This window comes from Trichosurus vulpecula, chromosome 7, assembly GCF_011100635.1.
Source record: "Trichosurus vulpecula isolate mTriVul1 chromosome 7, mTriVul1.pri, whole genome shotgun sequence".
NCBI classification, from domain to species: Eukaryota; Metazoa; Chordata; class Mammalia; order Diprotodontia; family Phalangeridae; genus Trichosurus; species Trichosurus vulpecula.
In genome coordinates, this window is record NC_050579.1 from 16810362 (window position 1) to 16834923 (window position 24562).

A 24562-nucleotide genomic window follows, 5' to 3' on the forward strand; every position below is an offset into this window, starting at 1 on the left:
AGAAGTCACACAACCTAATAATCACAACTGCCAGCTCACTAAACTTTATGTGACACCTTCAACTTTGCAAAGCACTATGCACACACACACACACACACACAAACACACATATATGTATATGTGTATATGCATGTGTGTATGTATATAGTTTGATCAATTGATTTCAAATAAGCTGCTATTCACCATTTTCTGAGAGGACCAGAGAAATGGGATAGGATTTCAACAAGATGGATTTTGGTTGGATATTATGAAGAACTTTGTTCTGTTAGCTAGGACCTTGTTCTAACTGTGATGAGAGCTGGGAAGACGTTGAACACGGAAGGGAGAACACCTTGTGGAATCTTCTCTGGCCTGGATGGCCAATCTCTGAGTCCTACTAGTACTTATCAGGACGATGAGACAACTTTTGTAGGTCCCTTCTATTCTGAATAAGCTATGGGTCAAAATGATGCACCTTCTTCCCTACCCAGATTTCAGGTGCCCTCCCTAAGCCTGTCTGTCAATCACCTGACTCTCTGGGCCATGGAGTTGCCTCTGAGAAACCTCACACAGATCAGGTTTGGGAACAGAACTAGGGACAACCACAAAGTAGGCTGGGTAACTTCTCACGATCACAGGCTACCAGGAATGTGAAGGGAGGGGCAGAACATGGTGGCCTCCTACCCATCCATACAGAAGGGCAAGGAGTGCAATTTCCCTTGGTAGGCTATCAGGCAAATACCCAGAGACCTTCCAGGTCACTAAACCCTGCTAGGAATGAGGGAGAATGAAGGACAAGAGGAGAAACTTGGTTGCCTTGTATTTAGATACTTACACTCCAGTTTGTCCTGGGGCCGACCTCTTTCCAGCAGTGATAGGTAACAGATGATGTCTTTCAGGTAGACGACATCAGCTTTGACTTCTAAAGATGACTGAGGAAGTGCTTTTATGGAGCTCTTTGGGACATCCGGGTCTTGGATCTCCTTTAAGGTCTCTGTAGCTGTGAGAGGCCAAGAGGTCTATCATGACACAACTCCTTGAATAGGTAGCGAGATACGGTGTTCATTGCAACTGTTCCATCCTCCACCACTAACTGCCCCTCCTGATTTCCAATATACCTGCAGTCCCATTGTCTTTGGCAAACATTTAAATATGAAAAACAAGCAGGTATATGAGCGAATCAAAACTCCAGAATCCTGGATTTTATTCAGATGACTTCTTGGTCATCTCAAACCATGCTGCCTTTATGATGACCATTATTCTCATCTCCTCCCCACCAGAAGCCTCTGCTCCACCTCTTGAGCATCCCTGGACTTTTGTCTTATTCCCTCCCCTCAACCTTTCTAGTTTCTCCTTATGTGTTGTCTTCCCCCCACCAGAATGTGAACGCTATGAGGATAGGGACTGTCTTCCTTCCTTACATTGTCTGTCTCATCAAAATCATTGGCCCTAGATTGAAATACTCAAAGGTGCTTAATTTTACAACTATATGTAGTCTCCCTCCACAGATTAATGAATTGTTCAACAAACATTTATTAAGAACTTAACCCTATTTGCCTCAGTTCCTTGTTTATAAAAATGATCTGGAGAAGAAAAAGGCAAATCACTCCAGTATCTCTTCCAAGAAAAATCTCAAATGGGGTCTCGAAGAGTCAGATACGGCTGAAATAACCCAACAGCAAAATGACCCCAGGCCCAGTGTTCTATCCACTGCACTATCTAGCTGAATTATTACTGTACTGCAAGAAATAGTGAATATGATGACTACAGAGAAGCATGAGAAGACTTCTATGAATTGATGCAGAGTTAAGTAAGCAGAACTAGGAGAAGGCAGCACACAATGTAATTGGAAAGAACAACCATAAAACAATGAACACTTAATGCTACAAAATGATAAAGCAGAAGCATAGCCCCAAAGAAAAAATGTGAAAAGACACCTTCTTCCCTTCTTTGCAGAAGAGAGGGAGTATGGATGTGAAATATACATTACATAAGATGTTTTGATCTGCGCATTATTTTTTGTGGAATTGTTCCCCCTCCTCCCCTCTTTCTTATAAGGGATGGCTTTGGGGGGCCAGTGGGAGAGCAGGAGAAGGAGATTCATTGGAAAAAGCATGTGATATAAAATAAGTGATATCTCTAAAATTTTATTCAAAAAAAAACCTCCGTGCTCTGTAGGAGCTTATATGAAAGTGACAAATACATAACTAGGTAAATACAAAACAGAAACAAAGAAGTTACAAAGTAACTTGGCTAGAGGTAGAAACTGTAGGGATCCAGATGATCTCATCTAGGGAGTGGTACTTGAGCTGAGTCTTGAAGGCATCTAAGGATCCCACAAAATAGAAGTGAGGAGGGAAAACATTCCAGGTGTGGGGATGCAAAGGCAGGGAGGTGGGAACTTCCCTCCTCCTCCCTTATCTCACTTAGCACTTTGGCTCTAAGACAAGAGTGAATGGAGATCCTCAAGTTGTCATTTAATAGGAGACTTCTCTGATCTTGAAGGCCAAGGTTTGGATGATGTGAGCATCGTACCCTTTATGACATACGTGGGAATATCTGCATATATTACAAGAATTAACTGAGGAAATTAAACAGTCTGGTCACTGATAAGATACAGTTCAGACAAATCACACCAAACACCAATCACCTTTCCACAACGGGCTTCCTACATGGACAATAAAGGAAGGTCAAGATTTGTAACAGATGGACCAGCCTGGAAGCTTTTACCAGAACATGACTTGTTCTTGCTGGTACAAGCCCTGCCTCTTGGGGGCCGGCCTGGATCATCGTTCTAGTCTCTGTTGACCAGATGCCATTTAATTAAGACATCCACAGAAGTTGGCCCAAGAGCAAAAGAGCCTTCTTCAAAGTCACAAACAAAGGCTATAAGAAGTAGTATTCCCACTGTTTCTGATGACCGACTGCTGGGGCTCCCTATGGTTCCTAGGACAATTGGAGCCAGGGCCTCTTCAACCACTTGGCCCCAGAAAAATTCACTACCCATAGGCAAGAAAGTCGTAGCCAATCATGAATCAGCTCACCTAGAGGGCAATTTCTCCCTCTTCTGAGTTGTTATTACACCTCTGTTTGTGCTAATAAGCAAGAGCAATCAATCTGCTAACTTTCACCATTGTAATAAATCATCCTTTCTCCACTCATCTGGGCAGCATTCTGTAAAGAAATCAGGCCAGGTAGGAAAGGGGCCAGGACTTAGACCCAATCCCAGACTTTGTCTACCTGAGACTTCCCTTACTCATCTTTCTAAGGGTGCACCCCCAGATTGCCATCAATCTCCACCTATTTTGGGGGTCCTTGCTTCTATCCCATGGGCAGTTTATTTTTTTTAATTTATTTTTTACTTTTAGTTTACCACACTCAGTTCCACAAGTTTTTGAGTTCCAAATTTTCTCCCTGTCCCTCTCCCCCCTCCCCTTCTAAGACAGCATGCAGTCCGATATAGGCTCTATATATATACCTTCACATTAAGCTCATTTTCACAATAGTCAAGCTGTTTTTTTCCACAATAGTCAAATTGTAAAGAAGAATTATAACCAATGGAATGAACCATGAGAAAGAAGAAACAAAATTAAAAATGAAAAAAAAAAGCAGATACTTTGCCTCAGTCTGCATTCAGCCTCCAAAGTTCTTTCTCTGGGTGTGGATAGCTTTTTCCATCATGAGTCTTTTGGAGCTGTCTTTGAACTTTGCATTGCCAAGGAGAGCCAAGTGTATCAAAATTAGTCATCACAGATACCGTGGGTCTGTAATTGTGTATAATGTTCTCCTGGTTCTGCTCCCCTCACTTAGCATCACATCATGGAAGATTTCCCAGGTTATTAATAGAAGTCCATCTGCTCCTCATTTCTTATAGCACAATAGTATTCCATTACACTCATATACCATGACTTGTTCAGCCATTCCCCAATTGATAGGCATTCCCTTGATTTCCAGTTCTTTGCTACCATGAAAAGAGCTGCTATAAATACCTTTGTACCTACGGGTTCCTTTCCCACTTGTATGATCTCTCTGAGATACAGCCCTAGAAGTGGTATTGCTGGGTCAAAGGGTATGCACATTTTTATAGCCCTTTGGGCATGGTTCCAAATTGCTCTCCAGAATGGCTGGATCACTTCACAACTCCATCAACAATTTAACAGTGTTCCTATTTCCCATATCTTCTCCAGTATTTATCATTTTCCTTTTTTGTCATGGTAGCCAATCTGACAGGAGAGATGTGGTACCTAAGAGTTGTTTTGATTTGCATTTCTCTAATCAGTAGTGATTTAGAGCATTGTTTCATATGCCTATAGATATTTTTAATTTCTTCCTCTAAAAACTGCCTGTTCATATCCTTTGACCATTTATCAATTGGGGAATGACTTGTATTCTTATAAATTTGACTCAGTTCCCTGTATGTTTTAGAGATGAGGCCTTTATCAGAGACACTAGTTGTAAAAATTCTTTCCCAATTTTCTGCTTCCCTCCTAATCTTTGTTGCATTGGCTTTGTTTGTACACAACCTTTTCAATTTAATGTAATCAAAATCATCCATTTTGCATTTTGTAACACTCTCTATCTCTCATTTGGTCATAAATTCTTCCCTTCTCCATAAATCTGACAGGTAAACTATTCTTTGCTCTCCTAAATTGTTTAAAGTATCGGCCTTTATATCTAAATCATGAACCCATTTTGACTTCATTTTGGTATGTGGTGAAAGATATTGGTCTATGCCCAGTTTCTGCCATACTGTTTTCCAATTTTCCCATGGGCAGTTTAGAAACTACAAATTCTTCTTCCTTTTAATCAATCAATTAACAAGTATGTGTTAAATGCCTGCTATGTGCTAGGCACACTACTAGGTGCTGGGAATACAAATATGAAGAATATAACAGTCCCTGACCTCAATTAGTTTGTATTCTTCCAACCTGTCAGTCAATCAACAAACATTTTAAAAGGTGCCTTCTGCTTCCAGGTGTTGCGTTAGGTGCTGGGGATATGAAGATAAAATATCCCAGTCCCTGCTCTCAAGAAGCTTAAATTCTAACTAGGGAGATACCATGTTCATATAAGTCTATACAAAATATAGGGGAGAGGGACCGGCCCTGTGATTTCAATGGCATAAGACACTCCTGGAAGAGGAAACTCCCTCTACCAATGCAGGTTGCCACCTTCTCTGTGATGTATAGTCTTAGCTGCCAAGGGCAGTGAGGAGTTTCGTGACTTGTCCAAGGTTAGACAGTTTGTATTTATCAGAGGCAGGACTATAAAATTATTACAATAACTACAAATAATAGCATTTTACATATTTATATAGCATTTATTGTGCTTGGACATTATGCTAAGTACTTGAAAAGTATTATCTCTCTCTGTGGTGCTGAGACCAGCTAGGATCTTCTGACCTCCCCAACAAGTAAGTGGAATCTAGTGAGAGGGCACCCTCCATCTTCACAGACTTGCCATTATACCTTTGGACAGCTCCAGGTGTTAAGGAGCTTTCCTCTGATCTCAAACCTCAATCTGCCTCTGTAATTTCTACCCATTAATGCCCTCTGGGCTGGTCAGATCCTTCCTAACATGACCGCTCTTGGGATACTTGACACAAGAACGCTCTCCTCCCTGAGTCTTCCCTCATCTTGGCTAAATATTGCTAGTTCCTTCAGTAGGTCTTCATGTGGCTTATGGCCCCTTGCCATCTTGGCCATCCTTCTTGGGATGGTCTCCAGAGTGTCCATCTTGAAGGTCCATTCTAATTTTTCCTTGCATGGACATTTGCAAAGAACAATATTAAAGAGTGCTCCCTTGGTCTCCACTGCCTGCTGTGCCTGAGGAAAGTGATTGGATCATTGATTCAGAGCTTGACGGGACCTCAGGACCATCAAGTCCAACCCTCTCATTTTATAAATGGAGAGACTGAGGCCACAGAAGTGAGACGACTTACTGTAGGCCACCCAGGTAAGTAAGCAGCCTCTGCGGGATTTGAACCCAGGTCCCCTGACTTTAAAGTTTTCACCCCTGAATCACATTCTCTTTCCTTGACCGGTCCAGCCTTTTACCTACAGGTAAGCTTTCAGATGACAGTGAATTCTTAGTTCTGCTCTTTCTTCACTGAGCATAAAGGAAGACTTGGGAACAGAGGGATCAGTGGGTCCACAGGTAACACCCCTGCACAAGGACAAACAACAGGCGATCAAGTCAGCTGAAGATCTGAGGCAGGGCCCTCCTCCTATCAGTTCCTGAGCCCATGAAACTGGATGCCCAGGCTGAGCCTGAGACTTTCCTGCTGCCTTCCAGTCAATCTTCCTAAAGGCCCCAAATGGACCCAGAATCAGCCTGCAAGGAAATATGAGAACAAGAAAAATAACAACTACCACATACTCACTCTGAGCCTGAGGAAGGAGTGAGGGGCTATCTATAGAGAAAGACACAGCTTTCGGCCGGGGAGGAGTCTTTTGTTCCAAGTTGGCGCTCTTGAGCCCCGAAGGCAAGGGAGCGGTCTGCTCACTCTCTTTGGGCTCGGTTCCTATGACTTTCTGAGACGCGGCAACAGGTGTGCTGGGGCTGTAGACTGGAGGCTTCCCACTGACATCTGTACCAGGGAAGGGGTAGGATCAGTTATTCTCCAAGGATTTGCTGAGCATCCCAGAGAAGTCAGGAAGTGTGTACCAAGAGTCTGCTTTGTGCAGGGTACCATGCTAGATTCTGGGGAAAAGTACATGATAAATCAGATGTACTTCTTTTCCACATGGAGCTAGTACACCCCAAGGAGGGGCTGATAGCACACCCACTATACACATGTACTTACACAGATTTGTACGTATGAATCACATAGATAGATACATGTCTATACCTATACCTACATCTTTATCTGTATCTATGCCTATAATTAAGGGCATGCTGGAGCCAGCTTATACCGGCTCTTGAGAACTAACCATGAAATTTTCAGTGTGAGGAATTACACCTCAGAAAATCAACAAAAGCTAAAAATAAGCACTTGATTTATTGTTTTGTTGATTGTCTAGACTTAAAGTGATGGAGAAAATACTAATAATGCAGATTAAATTTAAAATGTGTCACTTGTTTTTGGAAAGCCTGTTGTTAACCAGGCAATGTACCCCTGCCTATGTATCTATACTTACGTCTCTATTTGTACCTAAATCTATTTAATCTATTTAAATATTTATAGAGATATCAATACCAACATTTATATCTATAATACTTGGTTGGGGGTCCTAGACCTGTGATTCCATTGTTTTAGGGAACTCCCAAATGTGGAAACTCCCTTCACCAATATAGGTCTGTACCTGTTCTGCAATTGGTATCCTTAGAGAATTGCTTGGGAGGGGGGCACAGAGAGGTTAAAATACTTTCCTAGGGTCACAAAGCCAGTATATGTCAGAAGTAGGACTTGAACTCAGGTCTTCTTGACTCCAGGGTCAATCAGTATGCTATCAATTATTCTAAACTGCTTCCTTAATTTGGATAGAAGAAAAAACATACACGTGAGGATGGTGAAGTGCTCTTGGAGCAGATGATAATCCAGGTAAGGGGCTCCAATGAAGTTTAGCTACTTTATACTGGTGAAGGGTGGCAGTGCCTAGTGGATGGGGAACTGGCTTCAGCATGAGGAAAAACTGGGTTAAATACATTCTAACCCTGTGACACTCTGGGGAACTCTAAGTCTAGAAGCTGCAGAACAGGTGTGGGAGTCTGTATTGATTGATACTGTTTCTTTAATTGGGAATCACCTATAGCAAAGAAATCATAGGCCCAATCCCCTGAATGATATAATTATCAGATACCACTGATTGGAATTAAGAATTAAGTCAAAGTTATGCTACTATTTCCCAGCTAATTGATTTCACAATACACACACCAATATCTATCTATCCATCTATCTTTCTTTGTTTCCCTCTGTCTCTCTCTGTGTGTCTATCTCTCTTTATTTCTCTCTCCTCCATCTCTTTTCTCTCTCCTTTCCTCTTCTCCCTCTCTCCCTCTCTCCCCCTCTCTGTCTCTCTGTCTGCCTGTCTTTCTCTTTCTCCTCCCTCTCTTCTCTCTCTCCTTTCCTCTTCTCCCTCTCTCCCTCTCTCCCCCTCTCTGTCTCTCTGTCTGCCTGTCTTTCTCTTTCTCCTCCCTCTCTTCTCTCTCTCCTGTCTTCTCCTCTTCTTCCTCTCTCTCTCTCTCACCCTCTCTCTGTAATTATGTATGCATGTATTTGTAATGAAATTTTACGTTTTAACAACCTTAATTAAGTTTTAATGCTTAAAACTTCAGTATGACTTAGGGAATATCCTGCACCCCTATCTGTATATCCCTATCTATACTTCAAGGACACTCTCAGTAGCCCCTTACTTGTCACAGGTCCAATGGCCTCTTCTGTCTCAGTGGAGATGCTTGTATCTGGTGTATTGTCCTCTGTTAAGCAACCAGATGATACAAAGTTCTTTGAATAAAATCTGCATCCCTTACTGCTACAAACCTGTATCTTTCAGTGTCTTGTTGGCAAGGAAGAAGTAAATTGAGAAGTCAAAGTGACCTCAACTGGTCAATACCCACACTCTAACCTTCCCTAGGCCCATCCCTTTATCTTCTCCACATCCACAAAAACTTATCCCAGGTGGGTGAGTCTAAACAGATTGGTCGGGTTGTGTCTATGTTACTATATCTCCCATTTGGGCTTAGGTTGACCTTGTCTTTTCCTCAAAGGCAGGGGCTGTGTTTCAACCTCCCTTCTTGGTTGCCTTCCTTGGTTTTCCTTCTCTGGTTTTCCTTACTGTTGTAATTCACCCTAAATTTTTGATAGCTTGGAAGAACTTACTTTGTTTGGAGAGGCCCAGGCTACCAAGTGACCTATCTCTTCCTGGCCTCCCCAGCCCTATTTCTGCCTCCATCTGCTCTGACCATACTGACTTACCTCCCATGTGGGAAGAAGCCTTTCTTAGCTCCATTGAAAGACATGCAGCCTACCCTAGGGGAAGGGAGGGTGTGTTGAAGGCCATGTTTTCTTCTCTGGGAAAGTCATCTCAGGGCTTTGTGCCACAGTAAGAAGAAGATATAGCTATAGCCATCTTCCCAGTATGGGAACAAGGAGACAGGGACCTTCAAAGGTGTTTACCGTAGGTGCTGTCTCGCGGGGCACTGGAACTTGTCGTCTTTGGCTCAGAGGACTGTTTCAACTTCTTGCTTGTGAAGGACAGGAAAAGATGTTTACAGAGGTCATCAGGGATGTCCTTCTCCAGGTAAGTTCTCATGAAGACTGTGAATCTGTTATAGTCAATGGGCTGAGGGGAGAAAAGAAAAGGGGCTGTTATTGTGATAGATGGAGGAAGAGGAGATGAAGGGGGAAAGGAAGACTGAAGAAAGACAGAGAAAAGGACATAAAGGGAAATAAATGAGTTGGAAAAGGGAAAATGATAAAGGTTATAGAAAAGGAAAGAAGAGGAAAAATGCCAACATCATGCAGTGGAAAGGATGGGTGGTTTAGAGTAAGATGACGTGGATTCAAATCCTGGTTTTGCCATTTACTACCTTCAGCAAATCATGGAAAGTAATAAGCATTTATTAAGTGCTTACTGTGTGCCAGGCACTGTGCTAAGCTCAGGAAAGCAAGAAAAGCCCAAACCAGTCTTCCTCAAGGTGCTCATATTCTGGTGGGAAAGACAATGTGTATGATATATATCCAAGAGATGTACAGTGTTAAAGGGAGCTACTCAAGGTGAGCTACTATTATTAAAGGGGGGGCAGTCTCTTGAAGAAAGTGTTATTTGAGCTAATGTTTGAGGAAAGCCAGGAGGTGGCAATGAGGAGGGGGAGAATTCCAGTCATGGGGGACAGCTGTGGAAAATGTATGGAATCTGGGAAGGAACATCTTATGTGGGGAAAAGCCGGGAAGGAGGCCAGTGTCACTAGATCATAGAGTATGTGAAAGGGAATAAAGTGGAAGGAGACTGGAGAGGCAGGAAGGGCCCAGGTGATGAAGGACTTTAAAAGCCAAAGAGAGGATTTTATATTTGATCCTGAAGGCATTAGGGAGCCACTGGATTTTACTGAGTAGGGAGTTGACACTGTCAGAACTTGGCTTGTTTCCTCAAAGAAGGTTTGACTGGATAATCTTTGAAGCTCATTCCAATATTGTATCTATGATCTATGTACATGAAAAGAGATGGATAGAAAAGATAAAAGAGCGAAAGGTAGAACATAAAGGAAAGATGATTCTGGAAAAAGGTGGGAAGGGGTACAAGTCAGGTGAGACATATGGGACTGAAATGGAATGGAGGATAGAGGAGAGTTTTACAAAACACATGATACAGCCATAGCATAAATTAGATAAGAAACATTTGGGGACATAGAGGCTATGAAAAATAAGCATAGATCTGAACAAGTTACCACTTCTACTCAACAAACTCCATTATTTTGGTCCAGTTGTTCAGCCAAATCCGTCTAATTATGCTATTATCCAGTAGATATTGTTCCATTTTTGTCCACAAGGATATTGTGGGAGATTTTGTCAAAAGCATTGCTGAAATCCCGAAGTTTTATGCCCATGGTATTTCTCTGATTTACTAGCTTTGTTATCACACAGAAATGCCTAGTTAGTCAATTAACAAACATTTATTAAATGCCCATTACGTGCCAAGCACTTAATAATACCATCAGTCAATTAGGATTTATTAAGCACCTATTATAATCCAGGCACTCTGCTTAGCTGGGGACACAAAAAGAAATATAAAAGATGGCTCCTGCCCTCATGGAGTTCATAATCTAATGGATTAGGAGACAAAGACAAAAATGAAATAGCCCTTGCCTTCAGGGAACTTATATTTTATTGGGAAAGACAATGTATGCATATATAGGTGGATTAAAAATAGAAACAAAAGAAACCCAAGGAAATTTTTGAGGAGGCCACTAGCAGTTTTTTTGGCAGGGGGATCAGGAAAAGCTTCCTGTAGAAGGAAATATTTGAGCTGAACTTTGAAGGAAACTAGAAATGAAGAAGAAAGAGGTGATGGGAGGGAGTTCATTTCAGATGTGGGGAATAGCCAGGGCCAAGGTACGGAGAATGAAACTGAAGTGTACATGAAATGAAACAAGCCAGTTTGGCTGTACTAGAGTGAGTGAAAAGGAGTGATGTGCAATAAGGCTGATTGTGAAGGGCTGTCAGATTGGTTTATATTTGATCCTAGAGGTAACAGGGAGCCATTGTCATTTACTGATCAGGGGAGTGATAGGGTCAGACTTGAGTCTTAGGAAAATCACTTAAAACGAACAAGCAAGAAAATACAATCATTTTGGCAGCCATGTAGAGGATGGAGTGGAGGGGGAGAGAATTAGGAGGTTATAGCAACAGTCCAAGATAGTGCTGAGCTGGCAAAGAAAATGCAGGAACTTGTCTGAGCTCCCCCAAATTCCCCTCCAAACGACTTTTAACCACACCTCAAAATGAATTCTGGAGCAGCACAGCTTACAAAAGGACAGAGTGAAATGACTTTCCAGATGAAGATAACTTAAAGAAAACTGCAGGAAAGGTCTGTTCCACTCAGGTAAAAGAGGAGAGCAGCCCAGCACAGTCAGTGTCTGGACAAGCCAGCAGGAGTTCCCTAGCCCCAGCACAAATTAGCAACAGGGCTCCCATGGCTCTGGCTGGCAGCATAAGGGGCCAGTTGTGAGGCTTCCAGCCCACACACAGCAAGCAATCTGCCAGCCTCAGAGGTCCTAGCACACCAGGTGAACATCTATGCCCAGAGACTCTAATGCAGCAGGCCAGTGGGCAGATCCCTGGTTTCCAGCTCAAGAAGCTGTGCCCCCTTACCCCACAAGCAGAGCTCAACTTTAAGAGTCACAAAATAGGCTGGAAAATGAACAAAAAACCCTATGACCTGTAGAAAGCTACTATGGAGACAGGGAAGATCAAAACACAAACTCAGAAGAGGACAACAAGGTAAAAAAGCTAGATGTGAAGCCTCAAAGAGAAATATGAATTGGTCTCAGACCCAAAAAGAGCTCCTAGAAAAGTTCAAAAAGGATTTTAAAAACCAAATAAAAAACACAGAAGAAAAATTGGGAAAAGAAATGAGAATGATGTAAGAGAATCATGAAAAAAGAGTCAACAGCTTGGTAAAGGAAGCACAAAAAATGGAAAAAGATATCCGAAACTCCACCAAAGAAAATAACTTTTTAAAAGGGTACAAAAACTCACTGAAGAAAATAATTCCTTAAAAATTAGAATTGGTTAAGTGGAAGCTAATGACTCCGTGAGACACCATGAATCAATCAAACAAAATCAAAAGAATGAAAAAAAAATAGAAGAAAATGTGGATTATCTCATTAGAAAAACCCCTGATTTGGAAAATAGATCCAGGAGAGACCACCTGTTGGACTACCTGAAAGCCATGATAAAAAAGAGCCTGGGCAGCATCTTTCAGGAAATTATTAAGGAAAACTGCTCTGATATCCTAGAACCAGAAGGTAAAATAATAACTAAAGAATCCACTGACCTCCTGAAAGAGATCCCCAAATAAAAGCTCACAGGAATACTATAGCCAAATTCCAGAACTCTCAGGTCAGGGAGAAAATACTGCAAGCAGCTAGAAAGGAACAATTCAAATATTGGGGAGCCATAGTCAGGATTACACAGGATTCAGCAGCTTCTACATTAAAGGATCAGAGGGCTTGGGATATGATATTCTGGTAGGCAAAGGAACTAGGATTACAACTATCAACCATCCAGCAAAACTGAGCGTGGGGAAAAATGGATATTCAATGAAATGGGGGATTTCCAAACATTCCTGATAAAAAGAACAGAGGTAAACAGAAAATTCAATTTTAAGTATAAGAATTTCAAGAGGAAGGGGCAGCTAGGTGGCGCAGTAAGTAGAGCACCGGCCCTGGAGTCAGGAGGACCTGAGTTCAAATCCGGCCTCAGACACTTGACACTTGTACTAGCTGTGTGACCTTGGGCAAGTCACTTAACCCCAATTGCCCTGCCAAAAAGCAAAAAAAAAACAAACAAAAAAAAGAATTTCAAGAGAAGCATAAAAAGGAAATCAGCAAAGAGAAAACATAAGCTATTCAATAAGATTAATCTGTTTGCAATCCTATTTGGAAAGATGATATTTGTAACTCTTGAGAACTGCATCATTATTAAGGCAGTTAGAAGGAGTATACATAGATGGAGGGTATGGGTATAAGTTGACTTTGATGGGATGATGTAAAAAATTTAAGGATGAGCACTGAGAGAACATATAAGGGAAAGGTAGAATGGAGTAAATTATCTCACACAAAAATGAAAGACCTATTACAGGGGAGAGAGAGAAGGAGAGGAGTGAGCATCCCTTGAACCCTACTCTCATCAGAATTTGCTCAAAGAGGGGCTAACATCCACATTCAGTCAGGTATAGAAATCTATCTTACCCTATAGGGAATTTGGAGGGGAGTTGGACAAGAAAAGGAGGGGGCCTGATAGAAGGGAGGGAAGATTGAGGGAAGCAATGGTCAGAAGCAAAACACTGGTGAGGAGGGAGAGGGTGAAAGAAGAGAGAGAAAAAAGTATTAACAGGGGGAAAATAGGATGGAAGGAAAAACACAGTTAGTAATCATAACTGTGAATGTAAAAGGGATGAACTTACCCATAAAACAGAAGTAGATAGCAGAGTGGATTAAAAAAAAAACAGAATTCTACAATATGTCATTTACAAGAAAAACGTTTGAAGCAGAGAGTGCAGCTAAAAGACTGAAGAAGAATTCGATTGAAGTAAAAAAAAGCAGGGGGTAGCAATCATGATCCCAGACAAAGCAAAAGCAAAAACAGATCTAATTAAAAGAGATAAGGAAGGAAACTACATTCTGCTAAAAGGTACCATAGACAATGAAGCAATACCAACATTACACATATATACACCCACTGGTATAGCATCCAAATTTCTCAAGGAGAAGTTAAATGACTTACAGAAGGAAACTGACAGTAAAACTACAGTAGTGGGGGACCTAAACTTTCCCCTCTTAGAACTAGATAAATCTAACCACAAAATAAAAAATAAAGTTAAGGATAGAATAGAATACAATTTTAGAAAAATTAGCTGTGATAGACCTTTGGAGAAAATTGAAGTGGGATAAAAAGAATATACCTTTTTCTCAGCAGTATATAACACCTACACAAAAACTGAGCATGTATTAGGTCATAAAAATCCTCACAATCAAATGCAGAAAGGCAGAAATATTAAATGCATCCACTTCGGATCATGATGTAAAAAAATTACATTTAATAAAGGGCCATGGAAAGATAGATGGAAAATTAATTGGAAACTAAATAATTTAATCCTAAAGAATGAGTGGGTCAAAGAACAAATCATAGAATCAATCAATAATTTCATCAAAGAAAATGATAACAATGAGACAACATACCCAAACTTATGGGATATAGCCAAAGCAGTAGTTAGGAGAAATTTTCTATCTCTAAGTGCTTATACAAAAAAATAGAGAAAAGACCAGATAAACGAATTGATCGTTCAGCTAAAAAAAAAAAAACTAGAAAAAGAACAAATTAAAAATCCCCAATTAAACACAAATTGGAAAACCTGAAAAATTGAAGGAGAGATTAATGAAATTAAAAGTAAGAAAATCATTAAATTAAAAATTAAATTAAATTAAAAATTAAATTAAATTAAATTCTCCAATTAAAAATCCCCAATTAAACACAAATTGGAAAACCTGAAAAATCAAAGGAGAGATTAATGAAATTAAAAGTAAGAAAATTATTAAATTAATAAATAAAACTAAGAGTTGGTTTTATGAAAAAAAACAGTAAAATAGATAAATCATTGATAATTTAATTTTTTTTAAAAAAAGAAGAAAACCAAATTACCAGTATCAAAAATAAAAAGGGTTACTTCACCACCAATGAAGAGGAAATAAAAGCAATTATTAGGAGCTATTTTGCCCAATTGTATGTCAATAAATCTGACAACCTAACTGAAATGGATGAGTATTTACAAAAATATAAATTACCCAGATTAACAGAAGAGGAAATAGAATACTTAAAATACCCAGTCTTAGAAAAAACCTGAACAAGCCACCAATAAAATTGCTAAGAAAAATTCCCCAGGGCCAGACAGGTTCACAAGTGTATTCTACCAAACATTTAAAGAATAATTAATTCCAATACTATATAAACTATTTGGGAAAATGGGTGAAGGAATCCCATCAAATTCCTTTTATGACACAAAGGCGGTACCAAGACACCAGGAAGAACCAAAACACAGGGAAAAAATATAGACCAATTTCCCTAACAAATATTGATACAAAAATCATAAATAAAATACTAGCAAGGAGATTATAGCAATATATCACAAGGATCATATATTATGACCAGGTGGGATTTATAGTAGGAATGTGGGGTTTGTTCAGTATTAGGAAAACTATCAGCATAATTGACCATATAAATAACAAAACCACCAGAAATAATATGATTATCTCAGTAGATGCAGAAAAAGCTTTTGATAAAATATAACACCCATTCCCATTAAAAACAGCAGAGAAGTTAGGAACAAATGGAGCTTTCCTTAAAAGGATAAGTAGTATCTACCTAAAGCCATCAGCAAGCATTATCTGTAATGGGGAAAAACTAAAACCCTTCCCAGTAAGATGAGAGTGAAGTAAGGGTGCCCAGTATCACCACTATTATTCGATATTGTCCTAGAAATGTTAGCTATAGCAATAAGATAAGAACAAAATGAAAGAATTAGAATAGGCAGTGAGGAAACAAAATTATCACTCTTTGCAGATGATATGATGATGTACTTGGAGAATCCTAGAGAACCACATAAAAAACTCATTGAAATAATTAATGACTTTATCAAAGTTGCAGGATATAAAATAAACCCACATAAATCATCAGCATTTCTATATATTACCATATAATACTCAACAGCAAGAGAGAGAAAGAGAAATTCTTTTAAAATAACTGTAGACAACATAAAATACTTGGGAGTCTATGTGCCAAGACAAACCCTGGAACTATATGAACACAGTTACAAAACACTTTTCACACAAATAAAGTCAGATCTAAACAATTGGAAAAATATGAATTACTTATGGGTAGTCTGAGCCAATATAATAAAGATGATAATTCTTGCTAAATTAATTTACTTATTCAGTGCCATTCCAATCAAATTACCAAAAATTATTTTATAGAGCTAGAAAAAAATCATAACAAAATTAATCTGGAAGAACAAAAAGTTAAGAATATCAAGGAGATTAATGAAAACAAATATGAAGGAAGGTGGCCTACCACTTCCAGATCTCAAGCTGTATTATAAAGTAGTAATCATCAAAAGTATCTGGTACTGACTAAGAAATAGGGTGGTGGATCAGTGGAATAGATTAGGTACATAAGACTCAGTAGTGAATGACCACAGTAATCTAGTGTTTGATAAACCCAAAGACCCCAGCTTTTGGGACGAGAACTATTTGCAAAATCTGCCGGGAAAACTGGAAAACAATTTAACAGAAACTATGTATAGACCAATATCTTACACTGTATGCCAAGATACGGTCAAAATGGGTACACAATTTAGACATTTATGTCTAAATCTCCCTTTAGGGTGATTCCATAAGCAAATTAAAAAAGCAAGGAATAGTTTACCTGTCAGATCTATGGAGAAGGGAAGAGTTTATGACCAAACAAGAGAAAGAGAACATTACTAGATGTAAAATGGACAATTTTGATTATATTAAATTAAAAACGTTTTGCACAAACAAAGCCAATGCAACCAAGATTAGAAGGAAAGCCAAAAGTTGGGAACCAATTTTTACAGCATGTGTCTCTGATAAAGGCCTCATTTCTCAAATAAATAGAGAACTGATTCAAATTTATAAGGATACAAGTCATTCTCCAATTGATAAGTAGTCAAAGGGCATGAATAGGCAGTTTTCAGATGAAGAAATCAAAGCTAACTCTAGTCATATACAAATGCTCAAATCACTATTGACTAGAGAATTGCAGATTAAAGCAACTCTGAGCTACTACTTCATAACTATCACATTGGCTAACATGACAGAAAAGGAAAACAATAAATATGGGAAAATTGGGACCCTAAGGTACTATTGGTGGACTTGTGAACTCGGCCAACCATTCTGGAAAGCAATTTGGAACTGTGCCCAGAGAGCTATAATACTGTGCATACCCTTTGATCCAGCAATACCACTACAAGGTCTGTATTTTAAAGAGAGCAAAAAGGGGGCGAAATGATCTATTTGTACAAAAATATTTATTGCCACTCTTTTTGTAGTGGCAAAGAATTGAAAATTGAGAGGATGCCCATGAGTTGGTGAATGGCTGAACAAATTGTAGCGTATGTTTGTAATGGCATATTACTGTGCTATAAGAAATGATGAACAGGGAGATTTCAGAAAAACTTGCAAAGAGTTATATGAACTGATGCAAAGTGAAGTAAACAGAACCAGGAGAACATTGTGCTTAGTAACAGCATTATTGTACAATGATCAGTTGTGAATGACTTAGCTATTCTCAGCAATACAATGATCCATGTCGATTCCAAAGGACTCCTGATGAAAAATGCTATCCACCTCCAGGGAAAGAACTGATGGTATCTGAATGCAGATTAAAGCATACTATTTTCCATTTTTTGTATTTTTTTCATGTTTTTTCCTTTTGAGTCTTCTTTCACAACATAACTAATATGGTAATATGTTTTGCATGATTGAACATGTATAACCTGCATCAAATTGCTTACTCTTTCAGAAAGAGTGGAGGTAGGGAGGGAGAAAGACAATTTGGAATTCAAAATTTTTGAAAAAATGAACTTTGTTGTCAAAGGATATGAACAGGCAGTTTTAAGATGAAGAAATTAAAGCTATCAATAGTCATCTGAAAAAATAAATCACTATTAATTAGAGAAATGCAAATTAAAACAACTCTGAGGTTTGACATCACATGTATCAGATTGGCTAATATGACAAAAAAGGAAAATGATAAATGTTGAAGATGATATGGGAAAATTGGAAAACTAAGGCATTGTTGGTGGGGTTGTGAGCTGATCCAACCATTTTGGAGAACAATTTGGAATTATGCTCAAAGGCCCATAAAACTGCATATCCTTTGATCCAGAAATACCACTCCTAGGTCTGTATCCCAAAGAGAACATAAAAAAGGGAAAAGGACCCACATGTACAAAAGTATTTATAGCAACTCTTTTTGTGGTGCCCAAGAATTGGAAATTGAGGGCATGCCCATCAATTGGGGAATGGCTGAACAAGTTGTGGTAAATGAATATAATGGAATACCATTGTGCTATAAGAAATGATGAGCAGGCAGATTTCAGAAAAACCTGGAAAGACTTACATGAACTGATCTGAGTGAAGTGAGCAAACTAGCAGAACATTGTACACAGTAACAGCAACATTGTGCAATGACCAACTTCGATAGACTTAGCTCTTCTTAGCAATACAATGATCCAAGATAATTCCAAAAAACTTGTGATGAAAAATGTTAACCACATCCAAAGAAAGAACTATGGAGTCCAAAATGCAGATCGAAGCATACTATTTTTGCTTTTTTTGTTTTTTGTTTTCTCTTTGTTGTGGTTTCTCCTTTCTGTTCTGATCCTTCTTTCACAACATGACTAATGTGGAAATACGTTTAACATAATTGTACATATATAACCTATATCAGATTTCTTGCTGGCATGGGGGGAGGGAAAGGAGGGGGGGAAAAATTTGAACTCAAAAGCTTACAAAAATGAATGTTGAAAACTATCTCTACATGTAATTGAAGTGTAAAAAATGAATTTTGAAAATCACCTTTACATGTAACTGGGGAAAAAATAAAATATTATTTTTAAAAAATGTACTGGGCAGCTCGGCTGCTTTCCCACTAAATCTGAATACCAATACAACCACTGAAATACAGCCAGAAATGGAAATAAACAGAAGACAGAGTTAAACCACCAAAAAAAATAGTCCAAGATAGAGATGATAAGGGAATGTATATAGAGAGAAGGGGAGGCACCTGAGAGATGCTGTGACTATAAAAATGACACAATTTGATGGCTGACAGGGTGTCTGTGATGACTCAGTCTTAGAGGACCCATGCTGACTCTCCACAATCACTGTCTCCATTTCTGAGCCTTTTCAAGTCATCCCTTTAGTAAATCCACTTTAGAATTTTATCAAGAATTGAAGCCAACAGCATCAGCATCTAGTTGAAGAAATTCACCTTCTTCTCTTTTGGAAGATAGGAGTAATATTCTCGCCCTTCCAACCCACTGACACCTCTCACTTATCCACCATGATTCTATGAAACCCCTGATGGTGACTCCCCAGTTACATACAAAAGTTAATGTTTCATCCAGCTGAGATTTCTGTCATCTGGGCAAGAAGACAACTCCTGGAGCATAGCTAGCTTGGTGTTTACTTTCCTCTTCTTTTTGAAGTCTCCCTGGATATAACTTTCTCCATCTTGGTGAAGGAAACAGAAGCAAAGCTTCTCCTCTGCCTTTTTGCTGCCTTTTCATCCATTCCCAGCAGAGGCTCCATCCCTTTCTTCATCTTCCATTTGCCCAGAGAGTGCTTTGGAAAAGATTTTTGGAGCTTGGTGTAGGTCTCAGTGCACATTAGTCTTCAGTTCTCCAAACCTGCTCTCACAGGATCACGTCACTTTGGGGATTCATTCTCACTTATTCCCTCTGCTTTTATCTCTTGAACATACAGCTTTAAACGGATTTCTTGACCAGCTCCCTAATGAACCAAATAGGTCTCTTTGCCTGGGGTTTTTAACTTGGAGTCTATGAGCTTCTTAACAAACTGATAACTGTATTTCAATAAAATGGGTTTTCTTTGTAATCTGATATATTTTATTTTATGAATTTAACACAATTCTGAGAGAGGTTCTATAGGGTTCACCAGACCGACAAAGGGATCCATACACACAAATGCTGAAGAATACCTAGTTTAGGCTCATATCTGCAACCCCTGGGACAGTTAGGTGGTGTGATAGATAGAGCACTGGGTTTGGAATCAGGAAGACTCATCTTCCTGAGTTCAAATCCAGCTTCAAACTCTTCCTAAGTTATGTGACCCTGAGCAAATCACTTTACCCTGTTTGCCTTAATCTTCCTCATCTGTAAAATGTACTACAGGTTTAGAATCTCTCCCTAGATTGAGGGTCACATCCCTATACTCTAGGTCAGGGGTGGGGGACCTGCAGCCTGAAGGCCACATGTGGCCCTCCAGGTCCTAAAGTGTGACCCTTTGACAAAGGACTTAAGGTCCTTGAGGACCTAGAGGGCCACATGTGACCTCAGGGCTTTAGGTTCCCCACCCTTGCTCTAGGCCATGCATCAAAGTTGCCAAGAGGCAGATTGAGGCTTGATCTAAGTGTAACAGGGAATGGTCTGAGCACAGAATGCCTCTGAGGATTTCGCCCCAGGTGGAGAGGCTGAAGAGCCTGCTTCTAGGAGAGTTGTGATGATGATGGAAAAGAGATGTCTTGAAGATGCTTGAGCATGTGTAATCACTGTAACTGGTTCTGGTCTGCTTACTAAGTGGTAAGGAGAAACCTTTTCAATTGGTGGTGTAGCTGGAACTAGGGTGGCAGGGCTGGGGTTGGGGGGGTCATGGCCTTCAAAAAGCCAGGGACCAGAACCTCGATCATTGATTCTATTTGGCTGCTCTCTCTTGATTTGACTCCTTGGCTGATGGTATCTAATGAGAGATGATTCTGTAACGGGACAGGCCTTGGGTGATCTCCCCTTTTAGACCAATACGTGGTCCTCCCTGTGGAGATGGGCCTCTCCTCTTTTGTCTTGATGTTTGTCCTTTCATTTTGTGTTAAAGAGATAAATCTGGAGACTCTGATCTTATGGTTTGAACAGGTCAAGAGATCCAGGGCTCTGGGATTCTGGAAGGCCTTGCGGCCAGCCCAACAATGATACTCTGCGGAGCAAGGAATGCCTTTGGAACCCAACCCAGTGATAGCTAAGACAGGGATACCCGTAGAAGAGAGGCTGAATTTGGACATGAGCTGTATGGCACCAACACTATGTAATAACTCAGCAAAGAGCAAGTCCATTTTTACTAGAGACTATGATGAGATAGAGGGAATGTGAGCTCAAAATGTTGGGGGCAAAGGTTTGTACTTTTGTTCTTGCTATGTATTTAAAGGAAATTGATATTAGTAGCTAAATGGAGCTGGGGTGCCAATCACACTGGTAGCTGCCAATGGGAGAGGGGAACAAAGCCAATGGCATTAGAGAAGAGACACCCCAAATCACTCAGGGTACCCCTAAAGCCCTGAGAGGGAGGTACAGCCCTGGCAATTACTGCTTTCATGAGCCCCACTCAGAAAACCATCTGCTGAACCACCAGATAATATACACCAGCCTTGAGGCCACTTCCTGATTCTCCAAGTATTTACTGCTCCCACCCCTCCTGCCCCCTAGAACCACAGATACCTGCCTTCCTTGCAGCTACATAAGCACAGGAGGAGATGGGAACGAAATCACTCAACCTCTTAAGTGTTGTAAAGGACTCTCCAAGTCTATAAGGTATGCTGATCTGTGACCTGTATTGGTGGATGGAGCTTCTTCTCTGAGAGTTCCCTACATTAATGAAATCACAAATATGGTCTTAAAAAAAGTTTTATTTAAAAATTCAATTGAAAGCTTCTTACCAGTTCAGGGTCATACTTTTCTTTCTGCTCAGTCCTGTAAAACTCTTCCAAGACATCTTTTAACTTCTTGGTAGAATCTAGGGAGACAAAACCCATTGATTAGGGGAAATTAGCAGGAGCCCCAATTCCTGGAGCCTTTTGGTTGTTAGCACCTCTACTCCAAGATTTCCTTTGTAGCAACTCTGTAGATATCTATACATGCAAATGTTATTTCTTCCAAAAGAATGCCAACTTCTCAAGATAGATAGCATGCCAGTTCCCTCAGATAACAAGCCAGAATAGCTAGATAAATGGGGACTGTATCACTTTTGCATTTGAATCCCCAGCACTTAGCATAGTGTCTAGTACATAGTAGGTGTTTAATAAATATGTATTAAAAGAACCAAGAGTTCTCTGAAAATAAGGCTGGGTTCATTTGGTCTTCATCTTCCCCGTGCTTGGCTCAATGCCTGCCACAGAGTGGGTATTTAATAAATCCCTATTTGTTGATTGATTGGATCCAACCATAATAACTCCTGGTCCCACTAGGATAGGGGTACTTAATCTGAAATCAGTGAACTTTTAATAAAAATATTTTGACAGCTGAATTTCCATGAAACAAAAAAAGTTAGAGACCTCTGGCCCAGGATCTCTCTGTGCCCATGACATTAAAATAAAAATGTTACCAAAAAAGAATGGATATTTGAACAGAAAGGAAGAACCTATTTTAAAATGTTGTTTTATTTTGTTTTGTTAATACATAGAAGTTTCTTGTGCTAAGGCCATTTCAGAATCCTGAATCCCCATCAGAGTATGGACCTAAAGGAGGAAGCTCTCCACATCAGCTCTGATAGGCATCTGACCCCTATCCAGCTTTGGCTCAAGGAGGGAATCCATCATCAGAGGCTGCATGGTGGAGAAAGAACATTCGGTTGCCTTTTATGTAAAATAAGGGGTTGGAAGAGATATTCTCTAAGGTCCCTTCCAACTCCGGATTTATCATCCTACTTTCTCTGGAATCTCTTCCACTCCTGGAGAGGTCTGATTGTGAGTATATTTTTTTCTTCCACATCAAGTTGAAATCTGCCTTTTGCTCTGGAAGGGGTCACACCAGTGATAAGGCATCTTCTCTGTAACTCACTGTCCTTGAGAATTTCTTGGGGACCATAAGTAATGATTTGTCCATGGTCATCCAATGATTATGTGTTAGAGACAGGACTCAATCCAAGAACTTATTGACTCCAAGGCCAGCCCTCTAACCCCTCCACCACCTGTGTCTCTCTCTACTGTTCAATTTTCCAATGACAGCCTTCCCCAGACAAGAGATACCTCTATCCGCAATGACAGCCCCAAACAAGAGATACTTCTATTCCCAATGACAGCCACAAACAAGAGATACCTCTATCCCCAATGACAGCCTTCCCCAAACAAGAGATACCTCTATCCCCATGTAACTTAATCAGGATACTCACATTCTGAGTATTTCTGGAGTTGATTAAATTCCTTGGGACTGAGGGAGATCCACAACCCATCACTCATCTTTCAGGTAAATCCTTGAAGAATGCAAGTGACCACTGCTGGAATGGAGGGGGACGGAGTAGCTGGCCTCAAATTGTTCCTTTGATCTTAAGCTTCACCAGCGTTCATTGCTCCGATGCAGTGATCGCTACGTTCTGGGTCTTGTTATTTCCATTACCTCTCCTTGATCCCAGCTGCAAGGGGCATCTCTTAGCCCACCACCAGAAGAGAGGTACTCTCTTGTCTTCTCTTGCTACTCCTCGGGTACCATCTTGCTAACCACTGTCAAGGTAAATTCCATGGAAGAACTCTGCAACAACTCCACTAGGGACCCAGAATCTTGGCTCTTCCCTGTCTAAGAGGAAGGAAAAAGTGAATTAGAGTCACACAGTGACTTCTCTGCTTCCTTCTTTGTATCTCATTTGCTTCCTTTTTAAAAATTTTATTTTTATTGATACCTATTGTTTTGGCATGAATTTTATTTCCAGACTCGTTCCGCCCTCTTTCCCCTTGCCAGCAAGCCGTCTCTTGTAACAAGGAATTAGAAAAGAAAATAGAGCATCTCCCTATGGGATCTTGGATGCAGAGCTTGGCTCATCTAATCTGACCATTTCATTTTGAAGGCGCAGAGACTGAGACCCATAGCCATGAAAGTGAATTATTCACATTCACCCAGGAGGTAAGAGATGGAGCCAGGCTTCAAACTCAGATCCTTGGACTCTCAGCCCATTGTTCTTTCTAATGTATCTTGCTGCCTCCCTGACAAAAGATGCCCAATGGCTTTCTACCAAAGGAAGAAAGGCAGGTCTTACATGAGACAGTGCTTTCTAAAATAAGGATCAGAATTTCTAGGGAGCGATGAGGGAGTTCCAGGAGGGTCATAGAATCCTGGGTCTAGAGCTGGAAGGGACCCCGAAGGCCTTCTAGTTCAACCCCCTCATTTTACAGAGAAGAAAACTGAGGACCAGAAGTGAAGAGACTTACCTAAGGTCATTCAAATACTAAGAGGCAGGGTTTGGATGGTAAGCAGTGACATACCTTCAAATCGTAGCCTATATAATTACACAAGACTAAATATAGGCTAATTTTAGGGGGGATGTGGGTCATGGGAGATTACAGGGGACCCTCTGGGGATGAAACCATTGGATACTTAGAAAGTCAGAACTTACAGGATAGGTTGAGTAATGTGTCATTTGATTTGGGCGGGGGGGTGCAAATATCTCCGTTACTGATCCATGAAATGCCACTGTTAATGATTCATCTATTTGAATTACAAGTGGCTTGTCCTTTGGTGCCCTGGACCCGAGGATGAGCCTTGAGGAAGCCCTTCTAGCCACACCCCACCCAGATCCCAGCCTTCTCTCCTCACAATAGGAGGCAGGAGAAACATGGTTACTT

The 24562-nt window shown here is 40.2% G+C and overlaps 1 protein-coding gene across 1 annotated transcript in view; it reads right to left on the reverse strand.

The window, feature by feature from the left end:
* DGKG (diacylglycerol kinase gamma) overlaps positions 1-23519 on the reverse strand; it is a 229009-nt gene extending 205490 nt beyond the window's left edge. Inside the window, exons 1-5 of the mRNA XM_036768121.1 lie at positions 23119-23519; positions 21668-21744; positions 9098-9263; positions 6362-6568; positions 815-979 (exon numbers count right to left, since the gene is read on the reverse strand). Coding sequence (XP_036624016.1) covers positions 815-979; positions 6362-6568; positions 9098-9263; positions 21668-21744; positions 23119-23185 — 682 coding nt within the window. The 5' untranslated portion in view covers positions 23186-23519. The remainder of the gene's footprint in view (positions 1-814; positions 980-6361; positions 6569-9097; positions 9264-21667; positions 21745-23118) is intronic.
* Between the last annotated feature and the right edge of the window lie 1043 nt (positions 23520-24562).